The 19,939-nt window shown below is 46.1% G+C and overlaps 1 protein-coding gene across 1 annotated transcript in view; it reads left to right on the top strand.

Moving 5' to 3' along the window:
* SRMS (src-related kinase lacking C-terminal regulatory tyrosine and N-terminal myristylation sites) overlaps nt 1-19,939 on the top strand; it is a 44,456-nt gene that overhangs the window by 14,589 nt on the left and 9,928 nt on the right. The window contains exons 2-5 of the mRNA XM_081196396.1: nt 1,474-1,595; nt 8,274-8,440; nt 12,914-13,055; nt 14,193-14,348. Of these exons, the coding sequence (XP_081052522.1) occupies nt 1,474-1,595; nt 8,274-8,440; nt 12,914-13,055; nt 14,193-14,348 (587 nt within the window). The remainder of the gene's footprint in view (nt 1-1,473; nt 1,596-8,273; nt 8,441-12,913; nt 13,056-14,192; nt 14,349-19,939) is intronic.

The raw sequence follows: 19,939 nt of genomic DNA on the forward strand, positions 1-19,939 counted from the left end.
AGGCCTGCGGCAAACATAGCTCTGGTTCCCAACAGAGGGGAATGGCTGAGGAGCTCACTGCTGCCCCGTGCCCTGAGACAATTGCCCCATTCTGTCTAATGGCAGGGCTGGCAGTGCAAGCGAAGACTTGTCTCTGTGCCCAAGCAATTGTAAGATTACCTGTTGAGAGTGAGTAGCTTGCCCTAGAAGCGGGGCTTTTTTGCTTGGGTGATTTGTAATTTCGAAATTTTTTTTAGCTAAGTTTCATGTAATTCAAAGGTTCTGACTTGTGAGTTGAAGGCTGTGTGCCTCTGAATGCCCATTGCTGGGATCCACAAGTTGGAGGGACTGCTGTTGTGATCAGGTTCTTCCCAAAAGGATCTGGTCGGTCACTCTGAGAACAGGATGCTGGACTAAGATAGGCCTTTGGCTTGATCCAGCTGCAAGGCTCTTTTTATGTTCTTGTGCTCTTATCATGCCCCACTTGTAAGAATGGATTTAGACACCAGAAGAGGATATATTGTTTAGCTTTTCTCCTGCCTTGCTCATGTTAGTGAGCTCAGCAGAGTGCTATCCTTTGCAGCTTAAACTTGGAAGCTAAGACAAGATTGATTTAACCTTCTAGAAACAACGATCTAGGATGCTTTAAGGCAGACTGGATTTTCCTGGCATTGCCCCCTTTTCTCCCCTTTAAAAACAACAATCACACACACACTGTTTTGTGAAGAAATAAAAGTAGCATTTACTTACATACTCTAAGTAGCAATTACAGTAGCAAAATGAAGGCAGGTTTAGACAAAAGTCCAAAATGTAAGTTCATGTAAGGTTTCTGAGCTGCACAATGAAGAAAGAAGAGGGTGCCCAGGCAGGCAGGAAGTTTGTAGTGTTATAGTTTCCTGACAAGGGACAAAAGAAGTGAGCTCACAGAGTTTTCTCTAGAAAAATTTACAAAAAGGCTCTGTGAGCCTCAGCCCCTTCATGTGCCTAGCTGGATAACCCAGTCAGATGGGTGGGGTACAACAACAACAACAACAACAACAACAACAACAACAACAACAACAACAACAACAACAACAAAATAATAATAATAATAATAATAATAATAATAATAATAATAATAATAATATTGTTGGTTTCCTATATAATGTCCCACACCACTGTGGGGTCAAACTGGCTCTCCCAGCTGGATAAATGGGTCTTTGCCATGATGTGTGTCTGCTTTGGAAGACTTTAGTTTTGTTTAGAGTGGGGTGGTGTTCTTAATTGTTTTAAACTGTTCTTTGTTGTTTTATTGTACATTGCCTTGAAATGATTCCATAGAAATCAGCTCAAAGAACCACAGAGTTGGAAGGGTCCTGAGGATCATTTAGTCCAAGCCCCCTGCAATGTATAAATTGGCGGTGATGACCATCGATTATGATGAGTGCCAGGCTAAAAGTATATTGAGAGAGGAAGCAAGCAAGAAAAAGATATATATGTCACTTTCTTTTCCAGCTGGTACATAAGTGGGATTAGCAGAACCAATGCCAACCATCTCCTCCTCTCTCCTCCGAATCGCCATGGCTCGTTCCTTATCCGGGACAGTGAGAGTAACAGAGGGGAATACTCTCTTTCAGGTAACCAAATCTCTCCTTATCCCTTCATGAGTGCTTTGAGCCAGTTGAACTGCCAATACCTGCCCCAACGGAGTGTGTTCAATGAGGTTCCACGATGGAAGAATTCTCCATGCCTTCCTCAAACTGCATCTCCCATGGTTCCTTGGGGAAAGGAAGTCAGCCTTGGCAGATACTAAAAACGGGGTCAGAATCTGTATGGCATAGATTGACGTCTCAATTTTTTCTGTCCATTTGCCACAGTTGAAGCTCAACGCTGCTGGGTTTAAAAAAACAATAATAATTCACAGACTAGGTAAAGGTAAAGGGACCCCTGACCATTAGGTCCAGTCATGACCGACTCTGGGGTTGTGGCACTCACCTCGCTTTATTGGCCAAGGGAGCCGGCATACATGTGGCCAGCATGACTAAGCCGCTTCTGGCGAACCAGAGCAGCGCCCGGAAATGCCGTTTACCTTCCCGCCAGAGTGGTACCTATTTATCTACTTGCACTTTGACGTGCTTTCGAACTGCTAGGTTGGCAGGAGCAGGGACCGAGCAATGGGAGCTCACCCTGTTGCAGGGTATCGAACTGCTGACCTTCTGATCAGCAAGTCCCAAGCTCTGTGGTATTACCCACAGCACCCCCCGCGTCCCTCAATTCACAGACTACAAAGCAATTATTAATTATAATTTTTATTTGTTGGATTATTTGCGCATTATTCACTGTAACATCTCAGGGTTGTTGTTTTCGGCATCCATCTGTCTCAAGAGACAACGGAGTGCACATTCTCTGAGGGGTGCACTGCCTGGGCAACGTGTCTGGAGGTCCTGGGCTGCTCAGACAACAAGAACCCCCTCTCCGCCTCACCGATGTGGTCCAAAGGAGAGCAGAGCAATACATTTGCACCAGCTTGGCTGCAGGACTTGCCGGAAGGAGGCATAAAACACTATGCCATCCAACCATCTTAGGGACTCCACTCCTAATTTGTGTTGGGTTTACTCCTTAGGCTTTTCTTCTTCCCAAGATGTCCTGCAAGGAAGCAGGGACAGGTTTTCCTCGGGGTTTTATCCCGAAGCCTTACACACAAATGACCACAGCTGCAAGCCAGTGGAGGTTTAGGACCAGGGTTTTCCTTCTCCTAGAGGGGCCACCTAGCAGTTCGAAAGCACGTCAAAGTGCAAGTAGGGTTCAAAAGCACGTCAAAGTGCAGCCCTGTTTAGGGAAGATTTTAATGTTTAATAGGTTATTGTATTTTAGTGTTTTGTTGGAAGCCGCCCAGAGTGGCTGGGGAAACCCAGCCGGATGGGCGGGGTATAAATAATAAATTGTTGTTGTTGTTGTTGTTGTTGTTGTTGTTGTTGTTGTTGTTGTTATAGTGTGCTGTACACGGAATGAAAAGTTGTACTGCTGGTATTTAACTCCTAGTAAACTAGCAAAAAAAGGGGGGACACGGGTGGCGCTGGGGTCTAAACTACTGAGCCTAGGGCTTGCCAATCAGAAGGTCGGCGGTTCAAATCCCCACGACGAGGTGAGCTGCTGTTGCTCGGTCCCTGCTCCTGCCAACCTAGCAGTTCGAAAGCACATCAAAGTGCAAGTAGATAAATAGGTACCACTCCGGCGGGAAGGTAAACAGCGTTTCCATGCGCTGCTCTGGTTCTCCAGAAGCGGCTTAGTCATGCTGGCCACATGACCCGGAAGCTGTACGCCGGCTCCCTTGGCCAATAAAGCGAGATGAGCATCGCAACCCCAGAGTCGGTCATGACTGGACCTAATGGTCCCTTTACCTTTTAGATGGACCACCTTGCCTGGTTGGTGAGCCCCATCTGCCCCTCACTTCCATCTACAGCACGTGCAGAAACCTCCTTCTTGACCGCTATCAGTTAAAGCAATTTATAATCAGACCAATGGGGTGTGTCCTGAAGTGTATATAAATATATCTCAGGTGCCAACGGGCAGGAGAAATAGGTGAGTCTTCAGTATACCTGCCCATCCAGTTTCAGCATGCAACCAGCAGCCGTTGGTGGAACCAGACGGGGGGCAGGCATTGCTCTCCTTCCTTCCCAGCATCAAATGTTAGCATGATGGGCATAAGGTAGGCAAGGCAATGGAGCCTGTCCAATGCTCCTGTTGCTGTACTTTGCTCCTATCGCCTCTTAGGTAGGTGAGCAAGGCTGAGATACCTGTGCCGCCCACCAACTGCCTCTACACGGACTTTATTCCTGCAGAGCTCCACATGGCTCACTGTTTTAAGAGGCTCCTAACCCATGTGCCATGGGACAGGGGTGGCGCTGTGGGTTAAACCACAGAGCCTAGGACTTGCCGATCAGAAGGTCAGCAGTTCGAATCCCTGCAACGGGGTGAGCTCCCGTTGCTCAGTCCCTGCTCCTGCCAACCTAGCAGTTCAAAAGCACATCAAAGTGCAAGTAGATAAATAGGTACCACTCTGGCAGGAAGGGAAACGGCGTTTCCGTGCGCTGCTCTGGTTCGCCAGAAGCGGCTTAGTCATGCTGGCCACATGACCCGGAAGCTGTATGCTGGCTGCCTCGGCCAGTAAAGCGAGATGAGCGCCGCAACCCCAGAGTCGGTCACGACTGAACCTAATGGTCAGGGGTCCCTTTACCTTTATATCACAAATGGAGATGCAGGTGGCGCTGTGGTCTAAACCACTGAGCCTCTTGGGCTTGCTGATCAGAAGGTCGGTGGTTCGAATCCCTGTGACGGAGTGAGCTCCTGTTGCTCTGTCCCAGCTCCTGCTAACCTAGCAGTTCGAAAGCACGCCAGTGCAAGTAGATAAATAGGTACCACTGCAGCGGAAAGGTAAACGTTGTTACCGTGCGCTCTGGCTTCCATCACGGTGTCCCGTTGTGCCATAAGTGGTTTAGTCCTGCTAGCCACATGACCCAGAAAGCTGTCTGTGGACAAACGCCAGCTCCCTTGACCTGAAAGCAAGATGAGCGCTGCAACCCCATAGTCTCCCTTGTCTGGACTCAACCTTTACTTTTACCTATACAGCGGTACCTCAGGTTAAGAACTTAATTCATTCTGGAGGTCCGTTCTTAACCTGAAACTGTTCTAAACCTGAGGTACCACTTTAGCTAATGGGGCCTCCCGCTGCTGCCGCGCTGCCACACCGCAATTTCTGTTCCCATCTTGAAGCAAAGTTCTTAACCCAAGGTACTATTTCTGGGTTAGCGGAGTCTGTAACCTGAAGCGTCTGTAACCTGAAGCATCTGTAACCTGATGTACCACTGTATCACAGTATTGAAAAGCAGACATTGCCCAGCACGTAAGGGAGTTGTGCTTGAACGTAGGCACTCGCCTTGGTGAGCGGAGGCCCCTGGGAACAATCTCCTTGATGCAAGATCGCTGCTGCCCTTTCGCATGTGTGTGAAAGGACAGATAAGAAGTGTTTCGCAATTGCTCTTGAGGTTGTTCCCAGCAAATGTGGGGCGGCAGATTGGGCCACCGCTTTGCAGAGGCAAGAGAAACTCTCAGGCTTACTGTACGAGGGAGTGGCAGGGAAGGTCAGGGAACTGGTGAGTTTGAGTAACTATTCTCACAGTCGGTGGGGGAAGAGGGTGGGGGTGAGTTTCAAGCACTTTGAGCTTCTCTTTCAAAGGAAGGAAAGCAATCTGCAGAAGCGAAAGAGTCTGCACCTGTAAAATAAGAAACAATAACTTTAAAAGTCTACATAACTTGGGGTGGGGGAGTTGCTATTGGACCTCCAGTGCTGCTGACCTCAGCATTCAAAAGATAGCAGCAGCCAGCTTGTTGTTAGGATGTTAATCAACACCGTTTCCAGAGGATGTTTCCAGCTTGGTTAATTATAGGCGTGTTAAAGTTGCCACCTTTTTCTGGAAATAACAACCCTCCAAGAACGCTGTGGGTTAAACCACAGAGCCTAGGACTTGCCGATCGGAAGGTCGGCGGTTCGAATCCCCGCAACGGGGTGAGCTCCGTTTGCTCGGTCCCAGCTCCTGCCAACCTAGCAGTTCGAAAGCACGTCAAAGTGCAAGTAGATAAATAGGTACCACTGCAGCGGGAAGGTAAACAGCGTTTCCGGGAGCTGCTCTGGTTCGCCAGAAGCGGCTTAGTCATGCTGGCCACATGACACGGAAGCTGTATGCTGGCTCCCTTGGCCAGTAAAGAGAGATGAGCGCTGCAACCCCAGAGTTGGTCACGACTGGACCTAATGGTCAGAGGTCCCTTTACCTTTACCTAAGAACAAATCAGGCTCCAACATTCTGCAGCCACTGAGTGTGCCCAGTTTTGGGCAATGCTTTTTTTGATGCACCAACATAAAATGGCATGTGTGGGTGCACTGAAGCCCATTGCATGGACCGGTGTGTGTGTGTGTGTGTGTGTGTGTGTGTGTGTGTGTGTGTGTTTAGATCATGATGGCATTTTACTGGGTGCCATCTATCACACCAAAGCACAACCAAGCCTTTTTGTTTCCATTGTCCCAAAGGGATGGAAGCAGCATGCCAAAGCCCTTTCCAATGTGTTGTGGGCGAGGGGATTATCGATTTGGTTTTGTTCTTATTTTTATTATGTATTTTGTTTTTTTTTTTTTTTGTATTTTTATGTTGTGAATCTCCCTGAGGCGGTATAGAAATTTAATAAATAAGAACATAAGATTTTTTTTATAAAAAAAAGCTGCTTTGTGCAAATCTGTCCTTGCACAAAACACCTGTATTAAAAATAAAAAAATAAAAAAATTGCCCATGCAGGTACAGGAAAGGGAAAAGGGGGGAAATAACAACTCTGCATCCAAATTCCTCAGGAATTAGAAAGGAAGTTCAGGAACCCCACAAGCTTGTATCAGCTGAGCTATTTTTCCAGAAAAAGAGGTGTCACCACGAACACCTCCCTTGTTCTCTTATAATGGCAATGGCGCTCACCTGAGAGGGGCCGGAACTGGGTCCCAGTGAGTTCCAACTAAAAAAAAGCCCTCAGTGACAGTATTATGGGATGTAACCAGCTTACAGCCCCCCCCAAAAAAAAAACCCACACACACCCACAAGTGGCTTTTTAATATTTAGCCATTCGCAAAGCTGTCTTCATACTGATGACGATGATCTCACTCCAGAAACTTTCTTGTACGGAATATCTTCTCGGATCTACAAATGCTAATTACTACACCACACATACAAACATTCCCTCTCTCCCATGTAATTATACTAAATTGTGAAACAAACAATGGTGTCCTTCCCACACAAGTCATTTGGTGCAAAGGATGAGACGGCCGCAGGCTAAGCGGTGACAGGGCACTAGCAAAAGTCTTTGGACTAACTCTAGAAGCTTGGCTAGTCCATTCCCACCATCAGATTTGGAGCCCACCTTGGAAGATGGCAACGACGGTCTTTGGGTTTCCTTCCAGAAATGTTGTGGATGGCAAGGACCCCTTTTCTTTCTGCTTTTCCAACCCCATGTCAGAACCATCACGCATGAAGCCAAAATCTGGATTTGGGGGTCTCTCTAAGAGGGGAAAGCCATGCTTGGAAGGCTAAGCAAATCAGTCTCTTAAGCTTAAGGCAAGAAATAGGTACAGTGGTGCCCTGCAAGACAAATGCCTCGCAAGACGGAAAACTCGCTAGACGAAAGAGTTTTCCGTTTTGGAGGTGCTTCGCAAAACGAATCTCCTATGGGCTTGCTTCGCAAGATGAAAATGTCTTGCGAGTTCCTGCGGGGGTTTTTCCTCTCCCCCCCTTTTTCTAAGCCGCTAAGCCGCTTATCAGCTGATCCGATAAGCCGATAAACTGCTAAAAGCTGCTAATAGCGCTAATAGTGCTAATCCGCTAATCCGTCAATGGGCTTGCTTCGCAAGACGAAAAAACCGCTAGACGAAGAGAATCACAGAACGGATTCTTTTCGTCTTGCGAGGCACCACTGTAGTATTCTCTATGAAATTGAATATCAATATACGTATTAAGGCTTTGAGAGTAGACCACTGAAGAAGCCCAGAAAACTACCTTGGGAGTGTGCTACCTGCAAGCCCCAGTAAAAGGGCCTCCTGATTACTTGGACTGCCAGGGCGAAACAGGTGCAAAACGCAGGAATCGTGTCATCTACAGCTTCATTAACATCCATCTACAACTTCACTAGCATCTCTCGGTATTGTGAACAACACCAAACTTACCTTTTGTTGGTACCTTCATGAACTTATCCTATCTTTAAAAGACATCTGAAGGCAGCCCTGTTTAGGGAAGTTTTTAATATTTAATACTGTATTGTTTTTAACACTTGATTGGGAGCCGCCCACAGTGGCTGGGGAAACTCAGCCAGATGGGCGGGGTATAAATTTATTATTATTATTATTATTATTATTATTATTATTATTATTATTATTATTAACTAAAAAGATAAAGAAAACAAAAAACTGAGTTAAGAACTTGAAAAATCCATTGAAATCAGATATTATAAGTTCATCTTAGGTTGGGCAGTTCGCAAGTCTCTGTGGCTTTGCATAAGGTTTTGTATTTTTCTCAGAAGATTGATAAAGAATGTATAATCGCTTTGGTAATTATTGTGTGTATATTAGTCGCCAACGTGTTGCAGGAGTCATACTACTACTATCAGCAGCACAGGTTGTATTTTTCTAGCATGCTTGGAAACCAGGGCTAGCTCAAGACATACCGTATTTCTGGGGGCAAAGCAATCACACGTTGTGTCGTCTTCTCCTTCCCTTCAACCTTCAGTTCGGAACCATACCAAAGTGCGACATTTCAGAATCTACAAAGAGCCTGGAGGGAGTTTTTACTTGGAAAAGGGACACATGTTTCCAAATTTGGAGCAGCTCCTTGCCTACTACACAGCCAACTGGAATGTCATACATAGTCCCTTGCTTCATCCCTGCATCCAAAAGGTATGTTTTCCTGTATCATCACTCATTTCCTTCTGATCTTATGCATTACTTCTGTCTTCCGCATGTCTTCTGTATTACTTTTGTCCTCCTCTTATGCATTACTTCTGTCTTCTGCTTGTCCTCTGTATTACTTCTGTCCTCTTCTATCCATTCAGTATCTCCATGTAAGCCTTCCCTGACCTGGTACTCTCCAGATGTTTTCGACTGGAACTCCCATCAGCTCTGGCTAGCATGGGGCTGCTCTGTGTCTGTACACTCTGGAAACCAAACATGACTCTCTCCATTACATCTGATTGTCCCTCCCTCCATCTATTCATTTTTATTCGTGGTTCAGCCTGCACAATTGCAAATTCACATGCCACATCTTTGAAATTTGGGGGACTTTTGGGGATAGGAACGCTGACACCCATAACCCAATGCATATTTTTCTGTGACTGACTTCTGTAGCCAAACGTCAAGACTCCGTGGCGATATTGGAAGTGGAAGTCTGAATTGTGACGCTTGTGGGTTTCATGCACACACACATAGTTTCAAAATTTATTATTAAGTTCGGATTACATCGCAGGAGGAGGGATTTCTAATTGACGCAAAATTACAATTCAGCAGTGAGAAATGTCGCTGTCAGGGAACTGCCATCGGAGCTAGAGGCGGAAGGAAGGCTCCAGAGGGATGCCGGAGAGGGTCCCAGTAGGGAGAGGGGCAGCCCATTTGCTGGGGAAGGAAATCAGCGTAACACCAGTGGAGAAGGGGGGCAGATGGGGGAATCGGAGAGGAGGCTCCAAGACTCCTCGCCGGAGACCAGCGGAGAGAGTACGGGTCCTCCACTGCCCACACCCTCCCTGCGCAGAAGGCTTCCGCGCAGGGAGACTAGGCGGAGACTAGGCGTCAAAGAATTTTTGTGCTGGAAAAGGTTCAAGAAACGCCCACTGACGGATTCTGCCAGCGACTGAGACAGTCACGATGCTGGAGGCTGTTCAGTCAGAAAGGGTTCAACCAGGTAACCTAGCCAGGAGTGGCGGCAACTTACACACGAGCAACCCCTAAACCCATTACAGTCGCCCTCGTACCTTTCCCCCGTATAAGATGGGATCCTCCTCCAGATTTTGCTGCCTTAGAAACATCACCCAGTTAGACACTTCTGAAGTTTCCTGGGAGGGGCTGAAAGATCGGGCTAAAAAAAGAGGGCTGGCACTCTGCCTGCCTTCACATTCACCTACCCAGTTTCCTTGCTATAGATTCCACACCTCCTAGTCACCTGCGCACACTTGCCAAATTTTCCTGGCCTCAAGCCAGGCCCCACCTAGAAACCTCAGCCTGTCTCCTTAATTCATACCTCCCACCATCTTTTCCTACCTCTGATCAAGCAACACAAAACAGCAGGGTTGGGTTTGTCTGTCCGTCTGGTTTTTTCTCTCTCTCTTTAGTTCTTGTCATCCAGATTTTCTTTTCAAAATTTCTTTATATCATTTCCCTGTTTACAGTTACATTTCTTTCCCAGGAGTCTGGATGCTAACCAGAACCAAGCCCTTCAAACCAAACAACAACCTGATCTTGTGCAGAGTTAGAAATACTTAATCCAGGGTCTCCAACATGGTGCCCGTGGGCACAATGGCACCCTTACGTTATTCCTGTAGTGCCCACAAAACACCTGAGCCCTCCTTTCAATGTCTCCTGGTTACCTTCTTGTCCCTTGAAAAGAGCTGAAGGAGGAAATTGCAAGAATGACACTCTTCTCCACTTCCTTCTTCAGTTCTATGTTCTTTTCAAGGCTCATATTAATTGTCATGGATCAGACATTTACTCATATCCTCTGGAAGAACACAGAGTGTGTTGGCACGCTTCCTTTCTGTCCGCCTCTCAGCGGGACTGATCCGCTGGAGGGAGAGAGAAGTCAGGGGGCGACACCCATGGTGCCCTTGGACCTAAAACCATTGTTGACCCCTGACCCAAATCTATTGAAATCCGTGGACCTGAGATCATCTAACTCCACAAAGATCAGAGTCCACCTTCTTGTACTGGCAGAGACCATTTTCCATGGAGGGTTTATTCCTAACCCCTGCGCGCATCGGTAGAGCACACATAATCCTGCTCTGCCCAGTTGCCCCCTGTCCCAACCCCCCATTCCACCCCATTCTGCCCTCTTCCAGATCCAAAACTACCCATGTATCGGGGGTCATGCATCAACTGGACGCATGCAAAATGGTCACTGAATGTACTGCATTTCGGATTTTCTTGGTTAAAAGCGAGAATGCAATTCCCCACGTACAATTCCAAATTGCAAATCTGCATTCTTTATTATATGGCTCAAGAAGTAACCATTTCCTGTGGTGTGTGACCTGTCAATCACCTTATCCACAGAATCATAGAGTTGGGACCCACAAGGCCATTCCTTCAATGTAGGGAGGCATCACAGCTAATAAATCCCTAACAGATGGCCATCCTACCTTCGTTTTTTAAAAAAAATAACCTGATGGAGAGCCCAGCAGCCTTCAGGTAGGCCCTTCTGCCTGGGCAGGTTTACAGTGTCAGTATTGTTGGAGATTTATTGCCCGTGTCTGCAGTCATGGGATTGTTGTCTATCACATGACAGTGTATGTTTTCATTCCACAGTGTGGGATGTGACGGAGACAGGATGTTTTGGTATTACAGTGGTACCTCTGGTTGCGAACGGGATCCGTCCCGGAGGCCCGTTCGCAACATGAGCAGAACGCAACCCGCGTCTGTGCATGCACGGGTCACGATTCGCCGCTTCTGTGCATGCACATGACATCATTTTGTGCGTCTGCACATGCGCGAGCGGCGAAACCCGGAAGTAACCCTTTCCAGTACTTTCGGGTCGCCGCAGGGCGCAACCTGAAAACGCTCAGCGTGAAGTAAACGTAACATGAGATATGACTGTACTGTGTTCCATGAAGTGGGACTATTGTCCTTTGTTCTTTCTCTCTTTACTGTCTGATAAGAAAGAGGAAAGAGTCTAAAGCAGAATGCTCCGAGTATATTATATGTAAATAAACGTAGATTAGCCAAAATGCTGTGCTACTGAGTTCTGTTACGCAAACTGCAAATACTCTGTGGATCCCTAAGTGTACTAATGCCTTTTGGCATCAGTCGCTGTGATGTTCGGGCAGAAGAAAGCTTTTGAAGCTCCCAAACGATCGACCAGGAGGAAGAGAACATGCCAGGTGGGCACGCGTCTATGCCAGGGTCCTACCCGAGAGTAGGGCGCTCCTTGGATAGAATGACAGGAAGGATCCGGAATCGATGAGACCAAAGATTTATAGAAGATTGGGGAAATTTTATTCAATATTTGCAAAAACTGAGTGATAATCAGATTACGTTTGTAAGTTTTAAGGAAGCTCTGTGATGGGAAAATGTGAAAATAAGTTTAAAAAAGGAACTGAAGTTAACAGTATTAATAACAATGGGTAGAAATGTGGAAACCGTAATAAAGCGAAGGAATTGCAGACAGATTGAGGGAAGTCAAAAAAGAGAAGCAAGATGTAATCAAGATGTGTGGAATGTCTAATTTTGTTTTTGTATTTGAAAACCAAAAAAAATACAGTGGTGCCTCGCAAGACGAAATTAATTCGTTCCGTAAATTTTTTCGTCTAGCGAATTTTTCGTCTTGCGAAGCACGGTTTCCCATAGGAATGCATTGAAAATCAATTAATGTGTTCCTATGGTCAAAAAAAGTCCAAACAAAGCCAAATTTGGTACAACAAGAGTTTATTAAGTGCTCTTTAAAGTCACACATACTGTAAAGAGCATTTCAAAATTCAAACCCAGATTTTTTTTAAAAAAAACAGCAGAGTGGCCCAATGGTCACAGAAAATCATAAAAATGCAGAAAAAAACCAACAAGCTTTCAGATTCTTGCAAACCCCTCCCCAACTGTTCCCCCAGCCACCCAGCACACAGAAATTCAAATCCAGAATTTTTTTAAAAAAACAGCAGAGTGGCCCAATAGTCACAGAAAATCATAAAAATGCAGGGAAAAAACACACAAGCTTCCAAATTCAGTTCTTGCAAACCCCTTCCCAACACCAAGTCCTTGAATTCCAAACACCCCAACCCAAAATCCAAAACCCCCCAAAAAAGTTTTAAAAGCTTAACTTACCAAATGGCTGCAAAAGAAGTTTTGGAAAAGCTTCAAAAATCACCAAAGTCTTTAAAAACCTCAAAAAAGGCTACTATGTACACTGCGTTCTATGAGTTGCTCTTCGAAGTCAAGTCGCAACTGTATTAACAGTGTTAAGAAAAAGGAAACAAACTTGCAAGACGTTTTCGTCTTGCGAAGCAAGCCCATAGGGAAATTCATCTTGCGAAGCAGCTCAAAAACGGAAAACCCTTTCGTCTAGCGAGTTTTCCGTCTTGCGAGGCATTCGTCTTGCGGGGCACCACTGTATAATAGAAAAAAAAGAGAGTAGGACGCGCCTAACAAGTATTCCCCCCCCATGTGCCTGCCCTTTTTCAGAGGCCTACTGAGACGGACCAATGGGAACGTCCCCGCTCAGAGTTCCAGCTCTGGAGGAAGATGGGAGAAGGATGCTTCGGAGAGGTGTGGGAAGGAACGTGGAAGAACACGGTGCCGGTGGCCATCAAAATCATGAAGCAAGGTTTGTGGGGTGCAGAACATGTCATTGGTTGCGGAATCCTTCTTTCAGGGATGGGGGTACAGCAGAAGGTTCCTGGCTCAAACTTCAGCATCGTCAGGTAGGGCTGGGGACATCCCATCATCTCTGGCCATTGCTCACGCCGGCTGGGGCTCATGGGAATGGGAGTGCAACACAGGCTGTGGACACACCGGTGCCGGATTTACATATAAGCTAAATAAGCTATAGGTTAGGGCCCCGCTCTCTTGGGGCCCCCCAAAAAATTAAAGGAGAAAAAACTGGATGTACATTTCCAAAATATAATAAAAATAAAAATAAAACCTACATACAGTGGTACCTTGGGTTAAGTACATGTGACCTTTTTGGTTTCCGTGTCCCTGCAGCCCCATCTTCGATAAACTCCTATTCATGAAATTATCAGCTGTGCATGCGTGCTCATCTGCGCATGTGCGATGGCTGTCTCAAATGTTCACATTACAGTGGTACCTCTGGTTACGTACTTAATTCGTTCCGGATGTCCGTTCTTAACCTGAAACTGTTCTTAACCTGAAGCACCACTTTAGCTAATGGGGCCTCCTGCTGCCGCCGTGCCGCCAGAGCCCAATTTCTGTTCTTATCCTGAAGCAAAGTTCTTAACCTGAAGCACTATTTCTGGGTTAGCAGAGTGCGTAACCTGAAGCGTATGTAACCCGAGGTACCACTGTACAGCAACAGTGTTTCGTGTTGTGGGCCCTCCCTAAAATATCCCTGGTTTGCTCATTTCTATATATAGGATGCCTACATTCTGCATGGACTGGTTGCACGGCAACATGTGCAAATCGCTTTAGATACCTCTTACCATATAGCATATATTCAACACAAAAAACAGTGGCAATTTGTTGTTGACAAAGGGCAGCTGGATATATAAAGGGCCCCATTACCTTCAGTAGCTTAGGGCCTCATCAAACCTAAATCCAGCCCTGGGACACACCATACGTGTAAAGCACACATCCCCACAAAGATTCCCAAGAACTGAAGTTTGTGAAGGGTGCTGGGAATTGTAGCTCTGTGAGGGGTAAGCTCCTTTCCTGGAGGACCCCACCCCTAGAATTTCCTTGAGAAACCCTACATCCCTGCAGCGTTTTGGTCTTTCTTCCACAGCTGACATGAGGGATGATTTTGCCAAAGAGATTCAGAACTTGAAATGTCTGAAACATACGAGGCTCATCAAACTCCTGGCCATCTGCTCTGTAGGAGAACCTGTCTACATTGTCACCGAGTTGATGAGGAAGGGGAACCTACATAGCTACCTCAACAGTGAGTATCGCTCCAGCAGTTGCCCTGAACTTGATTCCCCATCAAAGTGCTGGGATGTCAGAGAATCCCAGCAAATGAAATGGAAACGAGAGCTAAAATTCCTGGTACAGTGGTGCCTCGCAAGACGAAAAGAATCCGTTCTGTGATTCTCTTCATCTAGCGGTTTTTTCGTCTTGCGAAGCAAACCCATTGAAGGATTAGCGGATTAGCGCTATTAGCGCTATTAGCGGCTTTTAGCGGCTTTTAACGGCTTTTAGCGCCTTTTAGCGCCTTTTAGCGGCTTATCTGCTGATCGGATCAGCTGATAAGCGGCTTAGCGGCTTAGAAAAAGGGGGGGAAAGGAAAAAAAACCAGCAGGAACTCGCAAGACATTGTCGTCTTGCGAAGCAAGCCCATAGGAAATTCGTTTTGCGAAGCACCTCCAAAACGGAAAACTCTTTCGTCTTGCGAGTTTTCCGTATTGCAAGGCATTCGTCTTGCGGGGCACCACTGTATTCACTTCCTCGCCCCATGTCCAGAATGAAAATTAATCCATCAAATACAACCATATTGCAAATGTTCTCGCCACAAATGGTAAGGTAAAGTAAAGGTAAAGGGACCCCTGACCATTAGGTCCAGTCGTGGCTGACTCTGGGGTTGCAGCGCTCATCTCGCTTTATTGGCCGAGGGAGCCGGCATACAGCTTCCGGGTCACGTGGCCAGCATGACTAAGCCGCTTCTGGCAAACCAGAGCAGCGCACGGAAACGCCGTTTACCTTCCCGTCAGAGCGGTACCTATTTATCTACTTGCACTTTGACGTGTTTTCGAACTGTTAGGTTGGCAGGAGCAGGGACCGAGCAACGGGAGCTCACCCTATCGCAGGGATTTGAACCGCCAACCTTCTGATCGGCAAGTCCTAGGCTCTGTGGTTTAACCCACAGCGCCACCCTCGTCCCTGCCACAAACGGTACATAACCCATTACATCTTTCCCTATTTGCAACGCGTTTCTTTTGCGCTAAAACAAACTTGGCACAATAGCACGACAACATAGCTTACGTAGCCTGCAGAAGTTACGTAATTTGTTGCGTAAATTACACAAGTTTTACTGCAGCGAACAGCAAGACGAAGAGTGGTTTGGCGAAAGATGAACTGCAGCAGAACGTAAACAGAGCTGCGTGAGATAGGTACAGGGAAATATGGGAGATGGTTAGGGTTGCCATATGTCTAAAATTCCCCAGACATAACTGGTATTCGGGCCTCGGAAACAGTGACCAGGCAGAAATTGCTGGAAGTGTAGATTTTGGCGAATTTCATTTAAAATAGCTCAAAAACACTCTCTCTCTCTCTCTCTCTCTCTCTCTCTCTCTCTCTCTCTCTCTATCTCTATCTCTATCTCTATCTTTTTTTATTTTGCAATAGCAGGAGTCCTTGTGTTGACTTCTGCTGGCGGCAGGTTAGTTAAATCTGGCCCTTAGTTTTAAGTTGCATTCTTGCCTATGTGCCAGTATATATGCACATATAAAACTTTATTATTTCCATTTTCATTGTCCTTTCTGTTAGAATCATTCACATTTTGGTCACGCTGTGAAACCTGACTTAGCTTAGGCGCTCAGCATGCCTTCGCCTGTCCCTGCCAGATGACCTATTTGTGACTTTGTTGGGCCACACAGCCCTCTTCCTCTGAGCCACATTTTGACAAGGCAGAAAAAAGGGTCCAAACATGCTCAGAGCTGACCAGTAAGGCCCCACCCACAACACATGCGCCCCTCCCCAAATCATGCTTAAAGCGAAGCCTGTCTAATAGATACTATAAAAAATGTGCGCATCAGGACCCCAAAGTCTATGCATAAAATAAAAGTAGTTTTGAAGAGAATTTTGTGGGTGCAAAACAGATATGCGCACCATTGCAAGTCACAGTGCTTCAACAACCCACACCAGTGTTGTAAACAAAAATCTGCCCTTTTTTCCCTTATGGGGTATCCAAGAGCCCACATAGAGCTCCCTGCCCTGGAGCTCAAGACCACCCTCAGATACATCATACCTACATCACAGAAAGGGTGGTCTACAGCAGAAATCTGAGTGCTTTGTTTACCTCCTGTCTGCCAGGTTACCAGTTTAATGGTCACTTGATTGGATTGCCTGGGGAGCCTGGCCAGTCTTTTGTAATGATAAGTACTTAGTTCCTGAGCCAGGTCACAGGCTCACACCCTATTCATATCTTAAATGTGCCCTTAAGACAGGATTTGTGAAGGAAAAGACAATGGGGAGGCTTTTCCATTTTCTTTTGACCTTGCAGAGAAAACATTTGGTCTGTTTGGGAATCAAAAATGGTTTCAGGTTGGTCTTCCTGTGCTGATCTATGTACGTGCTTGGTTGGTACACTTGTGAACATTTAACGTGTATCTAAGACCTCAAAATTCCTATCACACCACGTTCCATATCAATCAATGGGTGCGTTGTGAAGTGAGCACACCTTGAGAAATCATTGTAGCTGCCGCCTACGTCTAAGTAGAAGGATTGCACATTGCAACAAATGTTTGAGCAATGAGGAAGCCTATTTGGCTCTCTGGAATGCCCGTGTGCATGTGTGTATAAGCATTACATGCGCAGGCCTTTATTTTCTCTCCTGGCCCACGATGCATCACCTTTCAAAAGCACACAGTGCTGGCTCCTTGAGCTTTGTTGCGCAACGTTTATAACTCACGGGTTCACTGGAGAAAATTGATGCTTAGGACAAGCACAACACCCCCCCAAATCTCCTCCCTCCTGGGCAACCAGGATGTTTCAATTTGTCTGTACAGATCTCATGAAAGGGCACCTCCCCTTTCAGCACCCAGGTGGCAACCACAACAAAAGAACACCCCTGTGGTACAAATATTCTCTCTCGCCTCTTCCTCCCAGCTGAGAAAGGTTTGGCCCAGGAAGCCGGTCGAACAGCTTGCAAAGTAGGGCGTTCGTTCGCGAAAGACAATCTGCGGTGAACGACTTGACCTCCTTCTCAGTTCTTCTTTGTTACCCAAGGAGGGACAACTCCCAAGGAGAACAGGTCTAGGAGCCCCACTGATGAGGGAGAGCAGTCGTCCTTCTTGGCTAACAACTCCCCAACACTAGCTTTGTCTAATAACGAACTTCCTTATTGCACCCTGATGTCACCCGGAGGTTGGGAATTAAAATTGCATTGGTTTCTTATTTCACTGTTGTTTTTTAATGAAGCACCCGATCCGCAGAAAATCCGATTAAGCGGTAAAGAGCAGGTTTCTCTGGGAAACAGGGGAGCAAGTGGAACTGGGGATGAGACTTTACACAATGGGTAGGCAAACTAAGGCCCGGAGGCCGGATCCGGCCCAATCGCCTTCTAAATCCAGCCCATGGACGGTCCAGAAATCAGCGTGTTTTTACATGTGCCCTTTTATTTAAAATGAATCTCTGGGTTATTTGTGGGGCCTGCCTGGTGTTTTTTACATGAGTAGAATGTGCCCTTTTATTTAAAATGTATCTCTGGGTTATTTGTGGGGCATAGGAATTCGTTCATTTTTTTCACCAAAATCTAGTCCGGCCCCCCACAAGGTCTGAGCGACAGCGGACTGGCCCCCTGCTGAAAAAAATTGCTGACCCCTGCTTTACACGCAGCAGGGTTTTAGCCAATGTTAGTCTGACTCAGAGTAAACCCACTGAAATTAATAAGTGTGACTATTTAGGTCCATTAATTTCGATTTGTCCACTGCAAATAAAAGCTTAGCTGGGTTCAACCTAGTGCCAGACTGCTGACAGTCTGATCATCGGCTTGCAACTGCAAAAAAAAAAATCATGTGGGGCAGAAAACTTTTTTACGGCAAACAAGTGGGACAGGAGAATTTAAGGCTGTGAGACAATGCAATTGTCTGTTTTTTGTTCCTGGTTATTTCTTACCCGCCCTTCGCCCTAAAGTCAGGTTATGTAAACTGAAATTGAAATTGCAAAATAATGAGTAATCAACAAACCACAAAACAACCACAATGGAAGCAAAAAAATGATGCATTTTGATAACACCATTCACGGGGAGGAGAACTGCAAATTAGCACTTTAATCTGGGGCCTTTTAGAAATGAGTGGGATATTTTTTAATGTATTTTTTTCTCTCTTGGCTTTAATGTATCCATATGGGGCGTTATTGTCTGTCTGTCTGGTTGGTTGTAAGTTGCATTGGGTTGCCCTGGGCAAGATAAAGCAACTAACAAATTAAATCAATAAATAAGCTGCAAAGTCTCAGCCCAGATAGGCCTTAATGGGGAAGGAGTTCCACAGTTCGGGGGCCACCGCAGAGAAGTCTTCACCACAAACCACTGCACACCAGACCTATGATGGTGGCAGCATCAAGACCTTCTCCACTCGTCTCAATAGCAAAGAAGCCACTACCCTGAGAAATTGCAGGGTGTTCTTTTTTACGCAACCTGGAATGAGAATTTCATCTGTGCCTAATACCCTTTAGGGCTGTCACACGTCCGGACATTTTCCCAGACATTAATGGGATTTCAAAGGCAGAACAGACAATTGAAAAATCACAGTTTCTTTGTGTTTTGTTTTTTGTTTTTTTAAAAAAAGCTTTCAGGATGTCCTGAAATATGACAACATTACAGTATAAGACAAAGGCCTGAGGCAGAGCACTGACTAAGCCACAAATCAGGATGTCAACTCCTTGTTTAATTGTGCACCTGCCGAAACCCGGGAATATTCTTTTAAGAAAATTGACTCTATCTAGAATGGATTTGATTCTCCAAAGCATCGGAGCTGGAGCTCCCCCGAAGTCTAGAGAGGCTTCAAAGCAGATTAGATGAATTTTTGGAGGAAGGGGCTCCCAGTGGGTGGCTACCAACCACGTTTCCCCCCCCCCCACTGCCAGAGGCAAGATGTCTCTGAATGACACACACATGGGATCATTAGCAGTGGGAGGGTTGTTGCGCTCAGGTCCCATAGGCATCTCACAGGCCACTGAAAACATACTGGAAAATAATCATAGCTGTCAACTTTCCCCTTTTTTTAAGGGAAATTCCCTTATTCCGAATAGGATTCCTCACAAGAAAAGGGAAAAGTTGACAGCTATGAAAATAATGCCTTTATGGACAGAGGTACTGAACATTATGCACACAAGTACAGGTTATGATCTCCCAAGAAACCCTAAAATAACTCTCTTTTTCATCATTCTGAAGTCATTAATAGTGATTTACAACTCATTGCTATGCGGCTAACAACAGCAAAACAGCGCATTGCAAAAAAAGGGAAAACAATAACCCATAACTCATTGGTTATGGAAAACCCCTTGGGACATGGGTGGCGCTGTGGTCTAAACCACTGAGCCTCTTGGGCTTGCCGATCAGAAGGTCAGCGGTTCGAATCCCTGCAATGGGGTGTGCTCCTGTTGCTCATTCCCAGCTCCTGTCAACCTAGCAGTTCGAAAGCACGTCAAAGTGCAAGTAGATAAATAGGTACCACTCCGGCGGGAAGGTAAACGGTGTTTCCGTGCGCTGCTCTGGTTTCGCCAGAAGCGGCTTAGTCATGCTGGCCACATGACCTGGAAAAACTGTCTGCAAAAGCGGACAAACGCTGGCTCCCTCGGCCAGTACAGCAAGATGGG

The sequence above is a fragment of the Podarcis bocagei genome (genome assembly GCF_964188305.1).
Source record: "Podarcis bocagei genome assembly, chromosome: 5".
Taxonomy (NCBI): domain Eukaryota; kingdom Metazoa; phylum Chordata; class Lepidosauria; order Squamata; family Lacertidae; genus Podarcis; species Podarcis bocagei.